Raw genomic sequence first — 27,189 nt, 5'->3', positions numbered from 1 at the left:
AGGTTAGTGATAAATTCCAGGTTAATGAGCTGTTACCATGGTGAATTAGCGATTTGAAAATTGATAAGACAAGGGAATGTGTTTTGCCCTCTGGTCGAGGTGCTGGTCGGCCAGTTAGCAGCGGGTTTCTGTGTCTTGCTCAGGGACATTCGTGGCCACACAGGGATCAGACTCAGGCCCTCAGGTTAATGATGACCTGCCTAATCGTCAAACCATGCAAGCCGCTTTCCCTCTACAGATATCATCGCTCCAAGAGGTGAATATGAAGGGGGAAATCTTGGTGGTTGCATACATTTGTTCATAGATATGTGCATAATGTCTTTAGCTTCCTGGATGTTGATTGTCATGGTGAAGTGGCTGATTGTGCTGCTGACACATGGGGGCTCAAGTGTTGTTCCGCCGCAGAGCGCACGCACAATAATGCATATCCACCCACACTGCGCACACACATGTACACAGATTCCTCTCTGTGTCAGTCATTTCGACTTATCACTTGCACAAAAACATCCACATTCACACTGCCGCCACCCCTCCCTCCCTTCAGTGCAAACACATTGACAAACAAATGTCCTCCCTTTGCCTCCCCCCATTATTTTTCACTCGTATCCTCAATGCAGAAACAATCCCGCAGCATCTCAGCGTGGCCCTGCAGCCGAAAGAAAGTTGCACACTTTTTGTTTACAATTTGCTTTCGCTGGATCCCGGCACGGCGTCGCCCTGCTGCCGTGAGTTATCAGGTATAAGCTGGGTGTGGGTGCCCATGCAGGTGTGTGTGTTGTGCACGCTCATATGCACGTATGCAGAGAAACACTGCACAGCACATCTGAGAAGATTTGCCTGTCACACAGATTTGTTTAAGCGCTCTGATGTATTCCATTTCGCAGGGTTGGAGTTTAGAATGTATCACACAGGCCGACACACAGCATAGCCACAGCATTGTTTATCTGTGTCTCATTCAGTTTCCTCTTTGCTGCCTCTAATTCTGTTTATCATTTCTCTTCTCTACATACAATAGCCGTGATCCCTCCCAAACTCCCCCTTTTTTTAATGCAGTTTTCCATCTCACTGCTTTCCCATTTACTAAGCTACTGCCTGCTTTAATTTCCGACATTCTCAGATCAGCGGGAGCTCATGATTACGTTCCATAACCATGTAATGTTCATCTCGGCCAAGCACATTTAAAAGGTTAGGTATGATTTGCCCTCTTTTTGTCTGCTGAACAATGGAGCATGCACAGTGGTGTCTCCGGTTTCCATGAGCTTGCCGCCTTGTGAGCGATCCACCAGCATCATCTAGTGGCTTGCAGCAGGTACTTTCCCATTCAAGTCAGCGGAGGAACAGTGGACGGTATTATTCCGCACAGAGATGGGTTCAGGCTGGGAAACGCCGGAGCCACAGAGGTGTCAAGTCAGGCATTTAGTTTAAAAGCCTCTGTTAAAAATGCGGCTGATGGTGTCAGGGGCTAAAATCGCGGCTCTTTGATCACGAAGATGAATGATGATTTAATGAGTCATCGTTTCACAAAGAGGTCTGATGAAAGGCGATATAATGGGAGAGGATCTGCGGCCCTGAGGCAGGAAATGAAGGCTTTCACTCCAAAATGCTACAGTATATTAGCACAAACAACGTCTGAAGATTACATTCTCAAATATCTCTCTATCTCTGCTGCGCTTTGTGTGTCTCTTTCTTCTCATCTGTCTCATAACTGTAAACATGTATAGACTTGGAAGTATACTTCTGTAAACAGGAGGACTGATTTGAGTCTGTCACTGGTGGATGAACAGGACTTATATCTCACCAGCGAGCGTGGGAGGATGGGGTGGATGGAGAGGTATTATATGAATCTGAATAGCTTTGAGCTCCATCTGTTGTGTGCTACAGAGATGATGAGTCATTCTGCCTGGTACAGCATGGGTCAGAGCAGCCCCAAATCCCCAGCTTCATATCAATACACACACAAATCGACGACTGAACACATATACTAATACGTGCTTGTGCTGCGAGTTCGCCATCATGCATCCGTCTCTACAGTTTAGTGAAGCTCAGTAAGTCTCAGCTGGTATCAAAGATTGGTTTTCAAGCCATGTCTAAACATTCTGCTGGGACAAATGGCTCAAAATGTCAGAGTGACAAGTACAGTTTTACAGTCACTGTAGTGCTAAAAGTGCACCACCGATACAGCTCTGAACTCTCTTCACTGCAAGAACTCGGGGGAAGGCGCCAAGTAGCATGAATGTTTCCATGAATGATCCCATAATTGGACCTTACAGCCTTTTAGTTTCCATTGTGGAAACAGCTTTGGCTGTGCCGTTAACTCTGAATATGTCACAACAGCTACAGATAGTAATTACTGAACTTAACTCCAATTCCATGAACTTGTCAGAACTAGAACAATGGAGGTTTATTATATTGAATTGTATGTTGTTGATTGTGATGTTAGAAAGACGAATGCCACGACTGGAGCTAGACGTCGTAAAGGCAAGAAAAATGTTCCCTGAAATGGCATTTGTCTTCCTAAGCTTAACCAATCAGCACTGAGAAGCATACAGCTGCTTGTTGAGGGTTGCTTAGCAGTATCTGGAAGTGGTTTTGAAAGAGGTGCAGGGCATATTCTCTTAGTTGGAACACACATAAAGGTTTGCACCACCTTAAAATGGCCTACAAGTTCATATAGTGGAAAAACAGCATCTGATTTATGATAGGCAAAATACTGTAATGTGTTTTTACGAGTGGAATTTGTAAAGATCCTTTTTTATATAGTTACAAAACTAGTCATCATTTCTTACCTCTAATTTTAACTTTAAACCAAGTCCTGAATCTCCATTGAACACAATTAGGATTAGTTTATGAGCATTAGTGTTGAAAAAACACTCAGAGGATGATGTTCAAAACACATGCCTCTGATATATTGCCTTAAAAAGTTGCTAAGACTAAGATCAGTCGCTTACTTAATGTACACATCCAGCAGACACAGAACAACTTCAGCAACCACGTGGGACTGTGTCTTTGGTAGCCTGACAAAGGGAAGGCCAACATTAACTCTGCTTGTAGCTTTGCTTTTGTTTCAACCAGCTTCTGAGGGAAGTATCAGGCTTTTTCCTACTCAGTGCTGGCCTGTCATTAGCGGCTATTTGCTAGCTTCTTCTTCTGCCTGCTGTTTGAAGCTGGGCATTAAGATTATTGTAAAAGAGCTTTTAAGTGTTTACAAAATCCATTTCTAAAAGCAGAATGAGCCGCAGTACAATAAAAAGCTCCAAAATCTGAGGAGCCGCAAAACTGATTCATCACTTTACATCATATAAGCAATTACTAACATGCAAATAATGATTAATGGAGTGTTAGTCATTAAGCTGACTGCAACGCTAAACCAAACATCCCAACGGAAATTAAAGCCATTGAAGAAGTAAGGACAGGCTTAAATCAATTCAGCACTTCTGAAACTGAAATGTGTTTACACAAGCATAAATGTATCGCACAGTCACGCATACACACACAGACTCACAAAGCTCAACCCCTGTGGTCAGAAATAGATCAAATTAGGTAGTGTCCTGCAAAGCTTGGATCCAGAATTGTATTTCTGGAAGGACGAAGCCTAGAAGGAGGATATGACCGTGCTTTTTCTAGTCATCACTTTCCTTTGTGAGACATTTGACTCTGTCAAGCACAGATTACTTTTAATGAGCTTTGTGTGTGTGTGTGTGTGTGTGTGTGTGTGTCTGTCTATACTTTTGCATTTTTGTGTGTGTGCGTGCGTTTTCCTCAAGATTTTTACCCTTCAAAGCAGTATACCACTCATCTAAAGCCAACAGCATATGTGTGCTTATGTGTGTGGGTGGAAGTTGACAGCAGTTTAGATGCACAGATAAGTGTGTGAATGCACCTTTTAGACTTTATGAGAGCTGGAAAAAAAAGAGGCGGAAATGAAAATGTGAGCAAAAGAGTTGCAAGAGAGCGGTAGTACTGTAGGAGTGCAAAAGCAGAGAGAGAGCAGCAACGTATCAGGGAAATATAATTAGTTTTCTGGTTTGAGTTGGAAGATTTGGAGCAAAAAATATATATATTACAGGAATACAACACTTACAGCTTCCCCTCTCACACTTGTATTTGCATTGTGGAAAGAAAAAGAGATGTGATTGTGACATTTTGTTGAATAAGAGAATAAGTGAAAGAGGAAACTATGAAGATGAGGCAAAACGAGACAAAGAAATGTTCAGAATGACAAAAGGAAAAAGACATTAAGCAAAGTTCAAAGACGAGCACGGCACCGTCTTGTTTGCTTTTGTGTGACAGAAAAATACATCATGAATATCAAATGGAATATCATTCATTCCTCCCAGCTACAACCCTTAGCTCACCTTGAGAAGACGAGTAACTCAAATGGAGGCATCCATACAAAGAAAACAATATTTCCCCTCACCATCATGCACCAGGGCGTCTCATCATATCAAGCCAAGCCTTGCACTTTCATATGCAATAAGATTTATGCAAATTCCTCCCCTAAACATGCGCATTTAAAGGTCAGGCATTCCATTTCTTCTATTAATTAGCTTCATATAGTAGCATTTGTGATACTAGCTGATTCTTGAGAGCAAGTTAATTTAGTGCACAGAGGCCATTTATCAGGTAATACATCTGTGCCATGCATCACAACAGACAAGCTTCATCACACAAATTAAAAGTCATTAGACAGTAAAGCAGCCTGTCAGGGAATAACTCAATGCTGATTCTCCACCAGCGCTCTACCAGAGGAGCCGGGTGGGTGAGTGGGTTGATGTGTGTCAGTATATAGCCGAGCGAGGCTTTCCACAATATGTCCTCGGGTGCCGTTGTGTGTCTGTGTTGAATGGGAAAACAGGTTTTATGTGCTAGACAACAGCAGTTGTGTCCAATTACGGGAGATATAGCAACATAAGTAGTAACTTCTGTGGCGATAGTGGATACTGCTAATGAGTCACAATGGAACAGTGATATCCTACTTCGCTTTTCTGAAATGTTAGTTCATAAAGTCACATTATTTTTCTGGAAAAAAAATGCAAATGACAGACATTTTCAGCCACATTCAAGGCACCAACCTGATGGTGTTCTGACAAAAAGTTAAGAGATCTCTTCAGGGTTGTTGTTCTCCAGGTCAGCTGGTCAGTTGGTTGGTAGAGATCATCTCATCTGACCAAATTCTCATCAGACAATCAGTGATGCAACTTTCATAAGTAGGAGGGTGTTACATCAAAAGCCTTCCAGGGTTAATTCAATAATTTTGGCATTTCAAAAACAGAATGTTTTCAAAACACACCTACATTTTCACCGCTTTGAAAAAGTCCAACATAATGGAGGCTGCAAGGTCTGCTACAAACTAATGGACACTATATCAAACAAGCTGTCACTGTGGATGCATTTTGTTCAAACGGAAGGCAAAAAAGTCAAGCATATTCTTTGCAAATAGGAGTTTATACGTCATGGCTCAATAACCCACATGGAATTATTTACCAACATCAGGCTGACCTGTCGCTGTTATTTTCCTCTTTCAGCAGTTGATTTGGTTCCATTTTTCTAAACATAATATGAATATGCTCAGATCCATGCAGGTCGGCTCCAAGTCTGTTGATATCATTTCAGTATAAATAATCCAGGTTAAAATGATTTCATATCCTACTAGGCACTAGCTTTTTCTGTTAATCTGTAAACCATCAGGCTAACAGGTAGAGTTCACTCAGTGTACTGTACCAATTGAGTTCATCTGGAGAAAAAGCACTTTTGTTTTTCTAACTAGTCAATTGGTTGAAGAGTAGATACAATCTTTGTTTTGGTTGAAAACATCCCCAGATCACTTAAAAATATTCAGGCTGTGGCAAACATGTCTATCCAAAATCCATGCCAATCCATGTGATGTTTGTTAACAAGTACAGTGAGAATCACAGATGCCAGATTTATGGTACTAGATCTTGGGATTGCCCAAGTCAATCAGGCTCATCCCTGGGAAGAAAAAATATCTATACCAACATTCATGGCAATATACTGAGTGTTCTTGAAATATCTGAGCAAAAATGAAGTACCTCAACTTGACAATGGTGCCAACAAAAAAGTCTGGGGCCACTGAAATCTGTGACCTTTAACATCTGGGTATCATGAATATATATATGAACTGCCACAAAGATTGATGTAAAAGTTCTTGAGATGTTTCAGTTCAGACCAGAGAGGTGGAACCATCCAACTAGCCAACCTGTCCATAGAGTTAAACTGCAAGCAAGGCTCAAAGAAAATCAGTCTATGTTGGGATGTCAGAGCAACAAATCATAACTTTAAAACATGTCTGTGCTACGTTGTTTTTCAACAGTGTCTACTCTGAGCACAAAGCATTAATTACAGGGTAATAGTAAATCCTAAAACATCGTGTTAAAATAACATATAAGAGTGAAGAAAATTTTGGAAACTGATGTCTCTTTTGCAGCAATAAATGAGGAGTACTGGTCAGAGCCGACAAAGTAAAGACTATAGCAGCACAAGACTTAAGATGAGTACAGCAGGTCCTCAGTTTACAACGTCCTCGACCTACTGCGTTTCATGGTTACGTCACCATCTCCCATGAATTTATAAAGAAAGTCTTGTTCCATTATTCTGACATACGCCGTTTGCGACGTTAAAACAAGCTAGCCCTATATGGTGAGCAGAGCAGACGTATCACGCGGCACTATACGATGAAGGTGATTTTATTTACATTCACAGGTTGTTTGCCACATACGTCACAGTACATGAGTTCCGACTTACGGCAAAAGTCGAGTTGCGTCATGCCATAGGAACAGAATTCCAACATAAGTCAAAGACCGCCTGTACAACTTTTTGTTTGTAACAGAGACAATTCTTTCTGTAAACAAGTTAGTTTTTCTTTACATACATACTGTACATTTTACACATACTAGATCCATGCTATAGACCTATTTCCATAATTCGTACATGTGAGATAAGGTGCAGAGGACGTATTATGATAATCTACCACGTATGTTTTGCCATCAGGTGTCTTAAGGCCAGACTGCTTGTCCATTTTAATATCCCTCTGTGGTCTCAGCTGACAGTGAATGCCGTGAACTAAACCAAAACGAAATTGACCTAATCATTGCCAATCTTCTTTGCCTTAAAAGGCACCCGGCTGGCCTAATATAACTGCCACATTTAATTTCCATCTGCCAAGAGGTGGCAAGTGAAGATAGAATGATGAGAGACGATTAGTGGGAAGTGAGCCAGTTTGACAGGGATAGATTAAAGTTTGGCTGATCAAGAGTGCAAGGACACCGACATCCTTGGCAACATTCGGATACGCAAGTCTCTGAATGCAAATATTTAGTGAACAGGCTCACACAACAGTGTTCTGATTTCACTTTTCTCAAACTGCTAGCTGTTTATTTATATACATATACATATATATATATATAATTGATTTTCTACCACCTACCCACTTCCAAACACTACAAACAAATGCCTGATCTTCTTCTATGCTGCCTTTGATTAGTCAGATGAACTCGAGGCTTGCAGAGGGCCTCCACTTTTTGCTTTCACACACATACCAAGCACACATGCCTGTCAGGTCAGGTGTGAATGTCCCAAGTTCGATTTTGCTCTCCCCTGATGCCACTTGGTCCTCGATCAGACCTCATTTACTCACACATTCTTCTGACTGGTGAGGGCTGATCTGTCAACCTGCCTCAGTGACCTTGTCGCAAGGCCTCAAAGCTGAATGCTAAATTCGTAAAGGACAACAACTTCCAAGATACACACACACACACACACACACACACACACACACACACACATGCAAACAGACCCAGACAGATTTATGCTTGGAAGAGAGCCACAGATATCATTAGAATCTGGATGCAGTGAAAGAAGATTTTAATTCAGTATAAATGTCTGTTCCAAAGTTGGAAGTCATTTGTCTTCAGCTGGCGTATTAGACATTTGTTGGTTGTTAATGTGCTCCTACTGCAGCAATGTCACTGGCTTTATTTTGCTTGTCCTTTTCTCCACTCGTATGTGGTTTGGCATTCGTTTTTTTAAGGTGCCTGGGTGCACCATGGTCTAATGTGACCCAGTGGTCGTCTGGGCTTCAGTTTCATTTTCAGTTTCATTTTCTATGTTTTTTGGTGGCTTTATACAGACTGTTTAGTTGTGCCAATGTCTGCTTTACTTGGGCTGTTCTGTTATTTTAGTTGGTTGTGGTGAGCTTATTTTTTCAACATTAAACTTGACAGTAACTTTTCATGTTTTAATTTGGCAAACTTGTGAGCTAATACTTGCTTATTTTCCATCTATATTTTATATTAAAGATGCATATAACCACTGTGACATTACCCATGGCTTTGTAAACTAGTGTTCTGAAGCAGCAGGTCTGGAATTTAGTAGTTGCCTTCTTGGTCTTTTAAAAGCAGACGCAGCAACCAATGGTTGAATTTGGCACTATGCATGATATGGTGGTAACCTGTCAATCACAAGGCAGCCATACACTAAAGCATACCCTGTTTTGTTGTCTATTTTCCTCTAAATGGAGCCGTAACTTACAAAGTGGACAATCATGCTGTTGAAACTATTATTTAAGAGCATTAACTCATTAGGAAAATGTTTACAGCTGAGGAGTAGGATCATTTTCTCATAGATCTGTGTACAATCTGACTTCTTTTTGCAACTGTAGTCACCGTCTGCTGTCGTGAAAAAGAATACAGGTTTAAGGTACTTTTACATGTTTCAGAACCAGAGGCTGCATCTGTCCAGTCTGTTATTTATACATTCAGCATGTATAGAGTAATAATATTCATTTAGACTTGTGTATCTGCTCCCCTGGCAATATAAGTCCAATATTTACTCAGTTTTAACCATGCTTTTGCCCTCTAGTAACTGCTGAGGGACTTATCTGACTCTTTGTTGCTTCCAAATGCTCCACTAGGTTCGAGCGCTAGAAGCTAATTTCGTCTATCTGCAAGCAGGTGAGGTTTCTGTGCTTTTCCACTGAGCCTGTTGTGGCTGAAGGCAATGCTATTACAGCAGAAGCCAAAGCAGTAATTTTGCAGGCCAGTACCCACATTGTCACACTGTTTTTGTAATTTCCTTTGACACATTGTTCAAATATTGGTTATAGCCACTTTAAAGCTTTTTTGAGTGGAATGTGGAAAACAGACATATGTAACCTCCAGGGGTAGCATCAAATATAAAAACTTTTTTATGATTTTTTAAAATTGTATTAAATTAACCTTGAGGATTTTCATTGCCTTTTTTCAACAAAACCACAGCTAAGGGAGAAGATAAAAACATCCTTTCTACTGTATATCAAAGTTGTAGAAAACTTTAATTAGTTAGTTTTATACATGTCCTCAGGTCTCACTAATACTGAAAGAAAAATGGTGCTTCTTCATGCTACACATATTTTACTACTTGTTTGACTTTGTTTCTGTACTCATGTTCCCTCTGCTCTGTTTAAGCACAGCCTGTCGTTCTGCCAGGTTCAACTGAAAAGTCCCAGAATTTTTGTCATGTGATTGTTGGTGGCACATAAGTCAGTCATGGCTTTCCATTTTCCCCATGAAGTGCAGAATTTTTTACTTTTTACAGAAATTGTTTAGTACAAAAGGATTATTTTAAATGAATGTTTAAATGAGACATGTAGAAAAAAGTGATTCTGATGAAATAGTGCAATTTTTTACTTTACACGCACAGTCGTGTTTCAAGAACTGCCAGAAGGCTGAGAATCCATAGATTTTTTTTCCATTTTTACCATTTCTGGTTATGATAAATTGTATTTTTAGTGATTTTTTTAAAAGCTTAAATGCATTTCAAAACCACCGGCTGGTTTTGGTGTTCAGAGGGTTAACATTTACCAAGAAACAAATGCTTTAGAATCTCAAAAAGTTAGTTTGTATTTTCATGGGTTTCTCCGTCTTGAGTCTGCAGATACTTTATTAACCTTTATTCAGCTAAATTAGCGTTAATGAGACGTGCCCATCATTGCATCACTTGGGAATTTGTGAAATTTAATGATTCACATGATGTAAAAAAAAAAAACTAAGTGCAGACATATTTATGAGAAGCGTAGGAGAAAAAGCGTAATTAACTATGTGATATTTGCCAACACACCCACACAACAGCAATACACTGAACACTGTTATTATAGCGTGCACATTCTCAATTTGTTTAACATGACAAATGACCCATGTTTAGGTCCACACACACATAAGTGTGTATATGCACACACATTTAAACATAGACATTGTGATTTTGTAACAGCGACTTCTCCAGTTGTATTGTTATCATCTAAGTCAGAGGCATGTTGTTGGTATATTATTTTAAAGGAATGGTGAAATACGAAGTAAACACTGATGCAGAAGAATTATTCATATTATACACTCACAAAGTTTCTTTGCCTTCAACCTTGTGCATGTGTGTTGGTCCCTGAGCTTACATGCAGACTTTTTCCCATCGTGCCATGGCTCGTAAAATGAGTTGTGTTCCATCAGAGCAGACTTGCACAACAAGCCTATTCCCTAATTGGTGCTTGAGCTTTTAAATTGCCTGTGTTCGCTCACATCCAAATAGTCTCCTCGCTCACTGCTCTCTTGCTTCCATTGAAAGTGAAATCCCACACCGTCTGAGACAAAATAGAATTTAATGGGGAGTAATTGATTCACATATTTGCATAGCATGAAATTTAAATTGAGCAAACTCTGCAGTAATGTGTGAAAACATTTTTTTTTTCAAAATAAAAAAAAAACTGTTTTAATATATTACCGCAGTCATTCCTTGGACAGTGTGGTGTTTGTGCTGATCATTAGTAAGTAATGAGTATGTACTACTCATCATAAAGTGTAAAAGCAATGGAAGCATCCTCCCTTAAATCTAAAATCGGCAACATTTCACCTTGAGGCAATAACTTAGTTGGTCTCACTTGTACACCACAGTCATGTCCATGCCCCCACAACTATTTCTCTGATTGATAAGCTGTTTAATATCTCATGATATGCAGCTGGAGGCTGATTTAACAAGTATCTAGATGGCACCAACTTCTTGTTTTTTTGCTATTACATAATTTTATCATAGTACTGCAAGCTTTCGACAATATTCTATGGGTCCTAATGTTCTGTTAGTGAACAATGAGGGTACTAGTCTATTTTTTACTGTCAGATCCCTTTTGCGGTGTCCCACAAGGTTCTATCCTAGGTCCTAATGTTTTTGGGGTTTTTTTCTGATGTAAAAAACACAAATTTGTTTCCCTAAAAGATAGATAGCAGCATTAAGGAATGTCTTAGCGGGCTGAAGTTGCTAATGGTACATTTTTGACCTGTTTAATAACAAAAACAAAAAAATTGCTCTTACATCTGACATGTTAGTCTCTACAGTTACAGAATCACACATTTTCAGTAGATGCTGTTGAAAGGCTTTCAAAAAATATCATAAAAAAGAGCTTATCTCTGAATTTTACTAGATTATAAGATTGTGTAATTTGCTTTAGGAGACCAAAATATGCAGATGCATGTTGAGTTTGACGCTGTAGTTGACGGTCTGTTTTTTTTGTCAGTGTGCTAACTGGGGAAACTGTTGGAAAACTTTAAGACAACATTTTGTGTATATATTAAGAAAATAAACCGCATTAGAACAAAACAGTAGATTAGTGGAGAGTGATGAGAAGACTGTAACCTTGTTCTGATAAATACATGAAACAAGCATAAATATTATATTTCATCCATTCCATATCATTCTATCATTTGTGGTTTGACTGGAGCTCTTTTGTGTCATGTCGTTGCACCCTCGTCTTCTCTTTTGAAAATTAATTATCATTATTTCCCTTTTTTGCCAATTTTCTGGAAATTTGCTAACCTTTACACTATATTTAGAAGCAAACGTGTTAAGTTGTGGTCAGGCATCAAATACCTGATCCTTCACAAAGCTATTGCATCTCAAGCAGCCTCTGTACAGACTGTGTGTTGGAGTTTGACATTCCCTTTGATATGATTCATTGTTTTTCTACAAGTGTAAGTGTTGTAGAGGAACAGTGTTCCATTCTAGATGTGTGTTCTACTGTATTGATATTGTGAGAAAAAGTAAAAGCAGACCCAGGTTTATCTTGCCCTACTTGTTTGCACTGTATCTTTCTCTGTTGATGTTGTTTGAGGAGTTTTGTCAAACTCAATAACCTGAGCTGAGCAACAACAAAAAAAAGTCAATAAAACCTATAACAGCAACAGTCACATTAATATGATGTAAACATTTCAATGTTCAGCACAGGTATAATCAGTCTTGCTGGAGGAAACATAGAGCTCTTGTTGTAGCTATGGCCCAAATATTTACTCTCCTTCATGTATTCTGTCTGTGATGCAGAAAAGCTATAAAGTCTCCAGAAGGGAGATATGGGAATGTGGGAACACTTAATGCTTTGTAGTTTTGCTGCTAAAGGAGAAAAAATATTCTCTCATTTCAGCTTTTTTCAGTCTCTTATCTCACTGCGGGAAACATGTGACCTCAACATCCATCTAGTAATAGAAATACATATATGACTATGTTCAATAAAAATATGAATGAAATAAGATCCTTTCTGACTGCATAGCGCATTTAGAGTTTCACCAGCCAAGTAGTGGTTAAGCATTTTCCCATTTCCTTTCTGTATATCCAGGTAATTCACCTTCAGAGGAGTCCGAGGAGCGCGACAAGGAGCCCAGGACGCTGACTTTCCCTGCATACATCGCCAGCCTTCTGGACACTGGCGCTAAACGCATGGCGGCCGGCGTTCGCATGGACTGCACGAGCCAGGGACAGTGTCCTCGCTCCTGCCACCTCTGCCACATGAGTCCGAGGGCGGCACAAGGCCGGCAGCAGTCCGAGCCCGTTCTGCTTCAGATCACCAAGGCTGCACCCATCTACGAATTGGTATCCAACAACGAGACCTACCAGGTGTGTACAGTGGGCTGTTTGTGTTTGTCCTTATGTCTGAAAACACCAATTTCTTGCAGCACCCATTACATCATTTTTCCATTATACCCTCTAAATTGGTTGCCGCATCCTCTCTCATCTTCCTGAAATGGATCATCACACTTAGTCTTCCTGCATATGATTAAAGAGCGCGTTTACTGTCCGATGCCCTTGTCATCCTTTGTTCAGTAAAATAAAAGTAATTTCACTTTGATGTGGAAAAACTCTTCCACCTTTTTCATCCACGCTACACGAGGACAGCAGCAAATAGTATTCAGCTGAATCCAGGCAAGGCTGTGTGATCATGAAAACACGGTCAGTATGTTAGCTGGCATCCTACAATGAAGCCTTCAGTGTGTTTGTGACAGTGCGTGGATGATCCATCAGGCCTGACAGCCTCGTGGCCTCATTATGAAACAGGGTCGCGGAAGCAGAGAACTTTATAAGGGAAATCTTTCTCTTGTAGGCTATCACGCCTTCCTCTGCTGGAAGCACACAAACTGCCGTACTGAGCTGCGACTTATCTGACTCCATCAATACAGGATGTCAATTCCACTTCTACTCTTCCAGCAGGAAGAAAGGGGTCGATACAGTGCTGTGTCCACCCTCCTGGGGTGTCAGTCTTTCATCCTCGAGCTCAGTCAGATGCAGCTGCTGTTATTGACAGAGGTTGCTTGGAGGTTACCTGTGCAGTCACTCATGTAGGCCTTGCATTCACCAGTATCACTTCTACTATCTACTGTACAATGAAGTGATAATTTGATATGTATCTACTGTAAATATATGGTAATCAAGGGCCTAACAGTGGCTGCATCGGGGCTAAAACTACTGTCCTTCTGAATAGTACTCCAGAGACTTAACTGTTGCACCACCACTGCCCTTAACTGAACCTTAATTCCACTGACTGGGATACCCAGATACCCCAGATATATTCTTTTTGTCACATGTTGTTGGGTTTACAGGGGTGAGAGGGAACCAGAGTCATAAGCACCATGTATTTTCTATGCATTTTTAATAGATGGCACTATTTATTGAGTTCATGTTTGCCATTGGTCCTAATTTAAAGTATCACACACTATCACAGCCATGGTTATGATGATTACACAAACACAGATTCTGTTATATTACACAAGATAATGCTAAAGTAGTGTGTCATACATAACACTGACATGCAGTCAGAGCATGATCAGGACGTGCAGTGTGTGGGAGAAAAAGCATGAATGTAACAGTTTTTGAGTTTACAGAGCAAGAGGGTGAGAAAACAGAAAGATCTGAGGAGGTTTTACCTGTTTATCAGAACTCCAAGGTGTCTTTGGCAGTTACAAGTTACAGTATATACTGTATAGTGTATTTCTAAATGATATCAGCATCAGCAAGGGAAAACAGATGAAGTTTGGCTCGATTTCACATTCCTGAACGACCTATAGAAATTGACAGTTATAGGAAAAGAATGTTTACTTGAAATTCCTGAAAACAAAATAATACCAGAATCAACAAATAATGAATTAGTACAAAATTAGATTGCACTTGGAAATATCTGTTTTTCAGTTTACACAATATTCAACTTAACTCTGAATTGTAATATTTTTTGAATCATGTTTACCCATAACTGATATTGCTTTGTGAGGAAATAAGTTCACATTTGATATGATGGTCGTTTTTTACCGTAGTTACAGTCAGTAGCCATCATGTTGCACTTGCATCTGTTTACAGAGTTTGACTACACATGATCACATTTTGGATCTTTGGATCTCAATGTCACAACCTGATTTGAGCCTTCTAGTCTTGCCCCTCGCTGATCTGTATAGTTTTGTTTTTTGTAAACTGAAAACTTTCAAATGTAATGGCAAATAAAAAAACTGTAAAATGCTGCTCTGATGGGATAAGGTGCAAAAACTAAAGTCACATATTCCCATCTGATGAGTTAGATTTGTCGTCGTTCATTCACCATCTCTCTCCTCGGATTGCGTGTCATTTCTGCACTTTCATCAGTCTAATAAGCATAAAACTGGTAGGCTCACCCTAATTGAAAACTGTACTGAGAATTGTCCACATGAGGTCTTCAATTAAAAATTGCAGGCTTTAATATTTGCTTTTTTCCCGTCCTCTCATCTCTTCTCGTAGGCTCTTCAGGAGGCGATGATGAGCATGCTGTGGTGCTCAGGCAAAGGCGACGTTATCGATGACTGGTGTCGCTGTGATTCCAGCGCTTTTGGCACAGACGGACTGCCCACCTGTGCTCCACTCCCTCAGCCTGTGTTAGTAAAATAATATTACCTTCTCTCAGTTCAGCCCCCTCAGATGGATTACTGCAAATACCATCCATCATTTTACTGGCACAAATCTATCTCCTGCTACAGCGGCCCAGTAATACACTATCAGGATCCACGTGCACGCTGCATTTTATTGCAACACCACAGCAGTCAATGGTTTATTTCTGCTGTCCAGTTTGGGTGCGCTAATCAATTAAATGAGCTGCTGTATATTGATCGGTAGGCATAAAACCCTCTGTACACAGGCTCCTCTGTGCTACATAGCTGTAGATTTGGTCAGACATTGCGGGATAAATGACCATGCTTCCTGTCAACAGAAGTGTTTGTGGCTTTGCAGAATATGTTTTCATTGGATTGCAGTTTTGCGGAACACGGAGTGATAATGTCAGCTGTCAATTACAGTAATGAGCCCAGGTTGCTGACAGCGTCTTTCACACAGCGCTGTGGTTTTACATCTCTTTCACTCTGTTGTCAGGCTGAAACTGTCTTACACCTACGAGCCCAGCAGCTCATTGGTCATCATGGAGTGGAACCACACCGAGCCGCCAATCGGTGTCAGGATTGTTGATTATCTCATCAGCCAGGAGAAGGTGACAGAGAGGACCGACCACTCTAAAGTTGAGACAGGTACGTCAGTCCAGAGCTGTTTGCATCAAGAGTTTGGTCTCAGACAACTAACACAGCCAAACAGTTGGGAAATAGTGGAATGCAATATTAATGTTGCCAGGCAACCAGTGATAGGAAAAACCTTCAGGTATCATGAAGATGCTTATTCTTGCCTCCCCCGATATGCTCTTATGGTTACAAAGCTTTACCATCCACCTGCTGGCACTCACAGGTGGATTAGTGTACTTCGCTCCTTCCAAATACAACTTAAACCTTGTTTGTTCAATAGTTACTGAAGCACCAAGAGGGTCTGGTAATATGTTGGCCATGAACCACTTTGCGATGGGTAATGAGTGGGTCAGTTGGCTTTGGTTTGCATGGGCAGCTGCTGGCCAGTGTTCGTTATTTTTGTTGGCTCAAAGCATAAGTGAACCAATTTATCAGCACCATGTGGCTAAAACAATCTAATTGGTTTTACGGTGTTAGAGGAAATCTCAGTCCAGAGGTGTAAGACAAGGGATTTCATCAAACTGTAAAGGCTTTTTCAGACAGGGATTTAAAAACACTGCTGGCATCATGAGTCTGTTAAGAACATTAATCGTTTTTACATTAACGTTCATCTACAACAAACCCACAAAGGGGATGACATTTTTCATTCATATGAATTGCTCAGTATATAAAGTGGTGTATAATTCATAAAAAACAGAAAACTATGTATAAGCTCATAGCAAGTTTCTGTCACCATGTCTGGGATCATTTCTAAATATAACTAATTAAGTCATCACTGTTTTTCCATGCGCATAAATGCATGCAGTCATACAGGTCGTGCTGCTGTTTGATGCAGCAGGTGCTTAATAAAGAAAAGACTCGTGCAAACAGCTGGCAGCAACAAACCAAATTTGTTACCTTGTTAATGTTTTTTCAGCATTTATACATTTGTTTTTGTCGATTGCCATTATTCTGACCTTTTACAGCCTGTTTTCATTTCAACACAATTTCTTCTTCATGTACATTTCACTGTCAAATCGTCCTGCAAAAAGTGAACGCCTAAGGTGTTTTGTGATTTTACCAAGCAGCTGCGTCTTTTTCTTTCTGTGATGTTTTTAATATTGGTGCAAAAATGTGGAAAAAGCCTTCCGTATCACTTCACTGGCTTATCTGTTAAAGCCACGGTGTGCATTTCAGTTGTATGTGGTGTAAGAAATGTTTCTACATCCCACTTAGGGCTGTCATGACTTTTACGGAAAAGTAACCAGGATGCTCATTTAGACATGAAACTGGCATGTTAAGATGTCGTTCGATTAACAAAAGGAGCGTGCATCAGAAAGGGGCTTAAGTATACACTTTACACCAAAATGCAATGTAGTGTCCACTCAGAATGTCACTGTTGTCCTTGAAAGAGCTCAAAAGTATGCAAATTTTGTGAATTTTCATCGTTTAAAATAAGAATGTCGTCTACAGCTACAACAGAAAGCTGAATAATAAATACTAAATTACTAAAAAATACCCGAATCAAACGTTCTGAGTTCTGTAAACATTAATAATCAACAGATACATTGTCCTACCAAGCCCTCTGTCTGCACCGAGGTTTAAACGACTCGCTTCATATAGACCACATCACGTTGTAATTTTCTTTCTTTTTTTTTTTGTTGTTGTAATTTTCAAGGCCACCACTAGATGTCATACAACAGTAATAATAATGGACATCTTCAGCATTTCTGAAGTTGTTTGTTGATTCATCTGATTCCCTGACATTCTCCAGTTCATACATAGTGATCTGTTAAAAACTACTGTAATGGCTTTCATTGTGGCACAAAAAGGTCTGGAGATTCATTACAACAAATTAGCCAGACAGCATGACATACAAATACTAGATACGATTCAGAGCAAGCGTGTTTAAAACCTTACAGTTTGAGTTACTTGCCTTTTAGTGCAGCAGCTCTTTCAGTTCTTCAACAGGTTTCTGATTTTCCCTCAATTCCATCTATACAGATTCAGTGATTTACCCGTTTTCCCTCATGTTTTCACTAAAAGGAGGAAGTCATATCAGCAGCCACAGGAGCAGCAGGAGAGAGTGTATCTCTGTTGTCAGTGACAGAGAGCCCAGCTTATTTGGCTGCTCCTCTATGAGCACAAGCTGGCGAAAGAGGGGCAGTTTATTTTAGCAGTAATGACCCAATCCATAACAGCGACTGCTACAGTTCCCTGTGAGTAGCAAAGTTTGTTGTAGCTTAATGAGAGAATAAACTGTATTTGTCAGAACGGTGAGGATCATTAATCAATACAGTGGGTTCAGGAAGGAGAGCAGAGCAGCAGAGCATTTTCTTTATTAGTCGTATTACGGTGCGCAGGAGCTATAGGTTCAGCACTAATGGTTCATCTAAGGGAATATATTTACTTCCAAAAAAGTTGTACCATAACTTATTCCATTTATTTATGTTAGTCGATGTTTCAGGTGTTCCGCTGCAGGCTGAAAAACATTTTCCACCCATTTATCTTCATTAGGAAGGACTAAATATACAACAACATCAGCCAAATTTGTGCACTCTCTATACATTCCAATTACAGGAGGAAGAAATGCTTATCTCTCACTCTCCTGCTCTTTGTATTACAAGTACACGTTGCAGGATATTTTCCATGATTCTTTAATCATTACGAAGCTTGATCAGGAGTTTTTTCTGTGCTTCTTCATGGTGCAGATGCGTTTTGTCCATTAAGCTTTAAGATCCTGCCTGGATCAGGAAGCAATGTTTATGATTATAGCTACCAGAATTTGCTGCATTAATTACATGGTATAGATATTTCTCTATTGTATGTTAAGCTATGACCCACACAACACTAAAAATGAGATTAGATTAGGACAATGGCAGCACTTCTGTATCCCTGGGGTAGCCAGCTGTTGTAGTGTTTCACAGAACATGAATGTCAATGGAAAAGAAATGGTGGCTCTACATATTCTAGATACTTTACTACTTCAATTTTTACAACCTCTTCAAGCTAGCTTTTTCACACTACTCTGCACATCAACTCAAGAAACTTATTTCAAGCTGAAGAATGCATCTTACTGGGAACGTTTTCCGCTGTATAACAGTTTACAGGTTGAAAGCATGTTATCTTTTAAAAATGACCAAAATGGCACACTGATACTATTAGAATCGAAACTTAAAATCACATTTCATCAAAATCACTTTATTCAACAAGGCAAGGCAAGTTTATTTGTGTAGCACTATTCAGGGCTTTACAGAGGCATAGAGATGCATTTAGAAAGGAACACTGAAATTACATTAAAATCACAGACTAAATGCAAGCTATTAAGACATTAAAGTTGAAGCATTACATTAACACAGATGTTAAAAATCATTGAAATAAAGCCATTGCATTTTAATATACAAAAATGAATAATTAGGAACTAGGAATATTAATCAGAGAAAGCTGTAGTAAATAATATTTTTTTCAGGACCGGTTTAAGTGAGTTCACCGCTTCAACAGACCTCACGTATTCAGGAAGTTTGTTCCATGGATGAGGTGAATAATAACTGAACGCTGCTTTATTTTGTTTGGTTTTGATTTTGAGGACACACAATCAAGTCCAATTTTTAAAAATCCCCCCTCAACAAACATTTGTTCTATCCAGAGTCTGTAAGTGACAAAATATTCTTTGCTGAGAAGCCATGAGTGTTTCAGCTGCGTGCCAAAAAAGTGCCAAAAATACGGGGACTTTTCAGCTCAATTTCAGATTGTGTTTACACTGAGCAGAGAGGAGACAACTGCAGAAAGAAAAATGTTGGGAGATTGAGAGGAAAATAAAGCAGACTTGATCAATAAAACAAATGCAGTGAGATTTTAAAAATGTTGTACAGAAAAGCAAGTTACTGAAAGGCACATTCAGACCTGTGAGCTATCTTTGTAGAGCTGATGTGCAGAGTAGTGTAAAAAAAAAGTCCGGGGTGTGCAGAGGTTGTACAAATCTAAGCTGTGAAATAACTCCAGTATGTAGAGACATTTTTATTATTTCCAGTATTGGTAACACCTTTCTGAATCAAAATGGATGACTTGCTTATTCCCGGTTATTGGAACCTCTTTGTTAAACTGCTGTGAAAAAAAAAAAGGTTCCTGCATTGTAGCCAAGTTACAAAAACATGTTGTGAAAAGCCTTCCCAGAAGACTGGATGTTGTTGTGGTGTTGTGGCAGCATATTAGTATCCATGGCAACAGGATGAGATCAGTGAGATAAGGTATGATCTTTGTTTCTGATTCAACATACTTTCAGCCAAAATTCATCTTCATACTAGCACACATAATCCAATGGACAGGTAATAATGAAAAAAGTTAACTTAGAAAATGTCCCAAAGCCTGTATTATGGAACGTTTACCTTTGTTGTTATTGACAGCAGGACTCTCCTCAGGGTTTGGTCTGCTTTCCCTCAGTTATAGTTTTTAGTATTTGTAATTAACTTTTATTTCCTGTCTTGCAAATGTTCAATGTGGCCACCACCTGTAACACGGGCAACATCAATGTGAAAAGAGAATTCCTCTCAGATGTGTATCAACATGTCACGATCCACTGAGTTGATCGCTGTTGTTATTTGATGTCATTTGATGACCTTAAACATCAAATAAGAGTTGATTGTGAGTAGAATACTTGTGACTTGGCTGGAGTTTTCTATCGCTTTTCCTTATTGAAATGTTGCATTCTGAAATCGGTTCGTTCTTTTTGAATAATCCTGTCTAAAAACGATGTGAATCATATGATATGGCCTTCACAGTCACCAGATCTCAACCCAACTCGTTCTCAAACGGAATATATTTTGGACGAAAATGGTTCCATCCTTCCAGTAAAGTCTCAACCACTTACAGAATCCACGCCAAGGTGCTTCGAAGCTGTTGTGGTGGAACAACACCTTATGAAAACTCGATATGTTGGTTTTTCCTTTAATTTCCCATCTGTATGTCTTGCGTCTGTTCTTTTATTTTGTTGACAAGTAAATAATGCAGTGACACTAGAGCATTTTTACTAATTAATTCTGACTGCAGGACCACCATTGAAGCCAGAATGCAGGAGAGCATTTTGACAAGCCACAATGAAATATTACTTTATGGCAAATGTGACCTTTCTGCTTTGGAATTTTGGAGCATAATTTCTTCCTGTGCCGTTTGACTAAATCGTGTGTGTCAGCTCACCATTACCGCTGTGTTCCATAGCCTTACAAAGCAACTGTTTGTCCCATCCCTTAATCTGTGCTGTCAGAGCGATAAACATACAAGATGAAAGCAGTGGATGCTTGAGTATCCGGCATGACTTTCTGTGGTTGAGGGAACATTCTCGAGCTGTAGTGGCTTGACATAATGTTTACTTAGACTTAAGGTTCACACTGACTTCATATTGGAGCCACAAAGTCGACCAGTCAAGCATCAGAATAGGATTTTGGTACCACATCAGAGTTTAGAGTTGGAAAGAGTTAATCGTGATCAGTCCTATTGAAAGCAACATCTTTTCTGTGTGACACGACAAGAAGTGCTGCAATTTTAAGTATAGATTCAGTCATTCCTGCTGAAACCTCTTAATTGTTATCAGTCAGTGGTTGATATATAGCAGAGACGTCGATATTCCAATCAGATAAGCAGTCTTACACCACATGGTCTTATATCTAACCTCATACTGGATCTACCATGGAACTTGTGGCAATGTTTTTTATGGAAAGTAGCACTGGTGCTGGGAAAGAAACATAGAAACTGTGGCACAGGAATATTCCACTCATGATTGGATTGCTACGGTCATGCTGAGATTTGCCAGTTTACTGTTTCTGGTGCACTGTCTAAACAAGACAACGCATTTCCATGCTGTAATGTCAGACATCTTCATTACACTAATAGAGATTGCTTTCTTACACAAGAAAATTTGCTGTGCGTTCAGCTCCACACAGGGATAATTTCTTAAAGTTTTTTTTCCTGCCAGTTCCATTGCTAATAACTTGCCTTGCTAGACTATTAAATGGTTGCAAAGATATAATGTTCTCATTGCAAAAACAGAATCCAGTATCTTCATTAAGTGCTTCAAAACAAACTCCAGTTGCCCAAGAGGTATAATCTATCACTTTAAATTTAAAGCAGAAAATGAATTTATCAGACTTTACTTGCTTGTTGCCTGGAGTCCAATTTTGTTTTCTCCCTGCTTCAAGAAATGCAAGACAGTGCTCAAATAAAATAGCTGAGTTCACAACTACTTTTCTTACACTACTTGAGCAGTCTTTGAGGATACCCTTTATGTGTAATGTGAACTTTAATGTGTGCCTTAGAATGCTGGCTGTGATTGTTATTCTATGGTCAGCAGTTACATGAACATGAAAATGTGTCATTTTAGGTATGCTGGACCTTCATTGTGATAATAAATGATGGAACTTTATCTGTATGAAACGCATGCATCATGTCTTTTTATTCATGGGTATATGTAAGAAATCTATAAGGTTTAGTTTTGTGTGACTCAAAAGTTAATCTCTGTTGGAGTAAATACTTCAGTGCAGTTTTTCACCCAGCAAAAAACTGATTTAGTTGAGACTTGTATGTTATAAAGGAAAGTTGGATGTAATCATCCTCCACTATCATACAATGCTGGACCATTCTTGGAGTACATTTCTATAATGAAGTTCGAACAAGTATGTAAGAGATTAGCATCGAGACAAAACAACTGCACCTGAATCACATCTACTCTGCATTGCTTAAAGTGCCAGACTGCTGTTTTGACCTTGTGACCATACAGAGATGTTTGTTGTTGTGCTACTGGTTGCAGTGTAGGGAGAATCTTGGTTTACCAAAATTAAAGCTGCTTCTTCATTTAATGGGAACTGTATAGTTTGTTATCCTTCCCAAATATAGATGGGATATCATGGTCTTTGTACAGTTTGTGGACTCATGTTTTGGGCACTCTGGGAAGCAAATAATTTCAGTACATATTATCAGCAGCCCCCCCCCAGCAGTTTCTTTGGTATAGAGGTAGCAGTTTGTCTACCAGTTGGAATTATAGATGTCAGAATGTAGTTTGTATGACAGCTGGTGTCACAAACTTGCCCATCAGGCACGGCCTCCAGGTTTGCATAGAACAAACACAGTTGTACGTATGACAAACAGAGTGAAGGGAGAACGTGTCAGTCACCACCTATGCTGCCTAAAGAAGACTATACTTGTCACAGGACTGAACTAATCTTGTACAGAGTTTAAAGCAGCCCCTTTAAATTAATAAGTGACAGGAGAAATCCATCAAAAAATAAAAACAGACTAGTTTTCAACAATTGTGGATGTATATCAGTGAAAGATCAGCTGGTAGAAACCCCAGGAGGTTTTAACATATGAAACTTTAGAACCAGTTAACCAATACGTAAATCACATCAGTATCAGCTGTTACTAGCAGTTTAGTTATGGATCAGAGTGCCTGGGTCGCAAACAGAAAAGATTTATATGCACTCTCTTTAATGCAAATGAGAGTTTGCTGTGAGCGATCCAAACATTTCCATCCATTACTGAATCTCAAGAGCCAAACTCAAAGCAAGAAACAGAAGAATCTGTCCAGAAAAAAGCTCGACTCTCTAATATACACGAACCCCATCACCTTCTTCACACCTGTCACGCTCCAAGAAGATAACGTATAGGTCTGAGGATTACACAGTTTACCGAGATCACATTCCATAACTCTTGGGTGTTGAAGTTGTCAAAACTTTTAACAGCTCCCCCTCGCTGCCATTTGGACTCCCCGACGTGTGAAATTGCCCAGCACAGCTCTAATTACGCCGAGTGAAAGCGATCCAGCTCCGGTTGGTGTGGCTCAGTTGTGTTAAGAAAGAATAGAAAAACACAATGCAGCAGAGTTTTATCAAAGCTTCGGCGCTTACGCATCTCGTCTTTAGCGGATGATTGATTACTTGGGAGAACAGACCCTGATGGGAACACATTGGTGAAGGTGGCTGGGTATAGATGTTGTGTTGAGTCACAGGAGAGAGGAGAGGAAGAAAAAGACCACCAAGGAGAGCAGAGGAGAGGTGCAGGGGAAGAGAGGAGGAAACTGAAAGACAGGAAAGGGGCTGAAAAAAGATGGAAAGATCTGGAGAGCCCACTTGTACAGTGTGGTTTTGATTTCAGCTGTCAGTCTTCTGTCATCTCAGAGAATCAGTCTCACATGAGCTGATGTTCAGTTCTCCACAGATCTCTCCTTGGCTGCCTCTCCTCTCATCTTTTTCACTTTTCCTTCACCACTCCCTCATCTTTCCTCTCATCTCCTGTTCCTCCTCTTCCATTGCATTTCTCGCTCTGAAATTCTTATCGCTTCTCTTTTAATCTTTTCTTTAACCACCTTCTTTTTTTTCTTCTCCTTCCCTCTTTTGCTAGGCTCTTTTCATAGACAGCCCCCTTCTTTGGCCTCCTCCGTCTTGTCTTTTTTTTAAACCACATGTTCCGTCCTTCCCTCATTTTTCTTGTTTTTGTTTTCTCTTTATCATTACTTTATTTTCAAAAAGGCATCAGGGTAAAACACAGGTCAAACTGAATTTGTTGCATGAAAAATCTACAGAATATACAGTCAGCGTAGCATCAAAACATTTTAGGCAAACCATATCTTGTTTAAGTCATACTATGTAGTGTGTGGTAAGAGCACTAAGGTCATTAAAGTGGTTTTTATCACAGCGTTGTATGACAAAGGAATGGTAGAAACCCCAGCTCCCTGGGTGCAGGCGAAATTTACTGCATTAGGTTTTACAGAACAATAAATTAGGAGTTATGATGGATGCATTGCAGTGGCTTTTCACCATCTTTAATGATGCTTTAACAGGCAGAGATGTAAGTGTATAATGTGCTAATATAGATCAAATGAAATACCCGTTCTAGATAAGTCGCAAGAGAAATCCATCAACGAGAATATACGGACTTGTTTTCTGCAGTTGTGGACGTATATCAGCGGAAGATGTTTTAATAAGTAAGTGTCTCGCTGGTTTGGATGGTTTTGCTGAATGTCATCGACAGGGAGATTTTAATGCCGTCTGCCTTTATCAGCCTTCCTCAGACAGATAAATCTGCTATGTTTCGGTGGTTCGTTAATTCTGCCGTTTTTATTAGTGTCTTCTTTTACTTACTCCCCCTGTTTTCAAGTTTTGATGTCTAACTTTCTCTCTTAGAAGTGAGACAGTCAAAAGAGCATGATGTTGTAAACTCAGGGCCAAATGTGGGATTATGAAAATGCGATCGATGGGGAGATAGTAATTATATTACATCCAAGGATAGTTTCTGTTTTTCTAATGTTTTTTTTTCCTCTTACCTCTGTCTGTCTTTCCCCAACCCCTCCACCACCCACATCATCTTTTATAGAGGAGTAGGAAAAGTAAAAGTAAATTTCTGTATAGTACAAAACAGAGGCTGAATCTTTTATAAAGCATTAATCAGTAGTTGACACGGGGATTTACATGTTATCATCGATGTTAATCATTTGTTTTGCACTGGCACCACTGCTCTTGGAGACCGTTTGATGCTACTTCAGTATCTGAAATATTGTTTCTTCCCTGAAGTTAATCCCCAAATGGTTTCCATGATAAATTCCAGAAGGACGATAAAAACAGAGCATCCATTTACGGGAAAAATATCTGAACAGACACGACTGATCATCTGTGTAAGAAACAGAAAAAAATAAATAAATGAAATAAATAAAAGACCAAATATCTGCCCTTTACTTTCTCTTGAGGCTCATCAGAAACAGATGCTTACTACAAAACATCCTTAAAAGTCTGTTGTTTATACACCGAGCGTACACTCATTGACAGCTGCACGGTTGCATTTGTGTGTTTTTCTTCCTCACCCGTGGTTATGTAATGTTAGATAAGTCTACATACGGTACATACAGCTGATGATCAACGTACCCAGGGCTCGGCGAGATCTGGAGCTGACAACAGCTTGTTTGTGCAGTAATCTTTCCCTTAACAAGCTTCAGGCACACAAGGTGAGATCATAGTGTAAGCGCACACATACGCTCACGCATATGCACGGTCCCCAGCAGATGTGTGCACGCTTCACGAAATAGGAAGTCTGCTTTAAGTCAGGGCACCACTAGGCTGCACCGGTTCTCTCTGTGAAAACAAACATCCCCTGAGCTGGGAGCGATCCAATGATGTAACAGCTTTGATCACCCGGCTAGGGCAAGGTTTGCTCAAGGGTCAGTGGAACTCGGAATCCAATCAATAAACACATTACTCACCTATTTACATCACACACATACACATGCATACACACCAACAACGGGGGAGACCGGAACGCGTGTGCTTTGCCCCAAATCTAAACCAGGCTGAGTTTCCTCTTAGCACCAGTCGCTTCCTCTGAGCTGCCACCGCTTCACCTTTCCCACCTGCTTTCTCTTTACTCCATTGAGTGCAACCCCTGTGTCATCCTGAGCAATTTGGAAAGTACATGGTGTTAGTGCGGATACGTGAAGTGTAATACTCCATTCATGGGTAAAATATTCTCCACACCAGCCACCTGGTTGCAAAGATAGCAGCAACCCATTTTTACCTTTTACTACACAAATTCTACGTCCACCTGCCAAATCCAGGGACATTTTCTGGTCAGAGAAGATATAAAACCCCTCATGCATGATCTAGTGGGTTTGCCTTCAGGTTTCCTCTTGTTGCATCCAGAATAATTCCACCTGAAAGTAAATAGAACTCGGATTCAGAAACCTTAACCAACGAAGCTTTCAGTGACTTTTAAGACTAGCTCAGCCAAGTGATGTCCACACTCTGCTTGTGACCATAATGAAAGAACACAGTGCTCTCAGGTACAACTTCACACAACATATGCAGGAAAAGTTTCCATCAAGGAAAAACTCGGTGATCTTCCGAAAAGAGGCCCAGTTTGCCCTCACTACGCAGTGAGTTTTATCAGATCCAGCAATTTCCCAAATCATTTGATCCAGCTCACTTCAGGTGGTCATCATTTCTCTGTACTCCAGGCTCCAAGATAAAAGCTTCAGGTTTGATATAAACTGCAAAGTTCATCATCAGTCTTTGATTTTCAGATGATTTTTAGTTGGTTTTCAGATCAAGGTCACTCCAGGTTTTTTTTCATCTTTGCCAACATAAACATCAATATCTTTTTACCAACTCTTATAAGGTTCCAACTTGAACCCTACCCAAGGGTTTCAAAAAGGCTGGTTCCAGTGAACTGATGTTTAGCACATAAACAGATGGGTGTTGGAGGCATCACTAGAGGAAACCTATTAAAAATCTATTAATTCTAAATCTTCTCACCCTGGATGAAATGATGAATGGAAAGATTCCAATTCCTATCAGGAAGAATAGGAAGTCTGAACTGCAGATGCACCAAACTTTCATCAATGCCCACC

The 27,189-nt window shown here is 39.8% G+C and overlaps 1 protein-coding gene across 5 annotated transcripts in view; it reads left to right on the top strand.

Moving 5' to 3' along the window:
• astn1 (astrotactin 1) overlaps nucleotides 1–27,189 on the top strand; it is a 452,360-nt gene that overhangs the window by 389,100 nt on the left and 36,071 nt on the right. For all 5 annotated transcript variants that reach the window (XM_051953294.1, XM_051953293.1, XM_051953292.1 and 2 more), the window contains 3 exons: nucleotides 12,644–12,921; nucleotides 15,064–15,197; nucleotides 15,688–15,839. In XM_051953294.1, coding sequence (XP_051809254.1) covers nucleotides 12,644–12,921; nucleotides 15,064–15,197; nucleotides 15,688–15,839 — 564 coding nt within the window. The remainder of the gene's footprint in view (nucleotides 1–12,643; nucleotides 12,922–15,063; nucleotides 15,198–15,687; nucleotides 15,840–27,189) is intronic.

This window comes from Acanthochromis polyacanthus, chromosome 9 (genome assembly GCF_021347895.1).
Source record: "Acanthochromis polyacanthus isolate Apoly-LR-REF ecotype Palm Island chromosome 9, KAUST_Apoly_ChrSc, whole genome shotgun sequence".
Classification (NCBI taxonomy): domain Eukaryota; kingdom Metazoa; phylum Chordata; class Actinopteri; family Pomacentridae; genus Acanthochromis; species Acanthochromis polyacanthus.
This window is presented reverse-complemented; position numbering and strand designations above follow the sequence as displayed.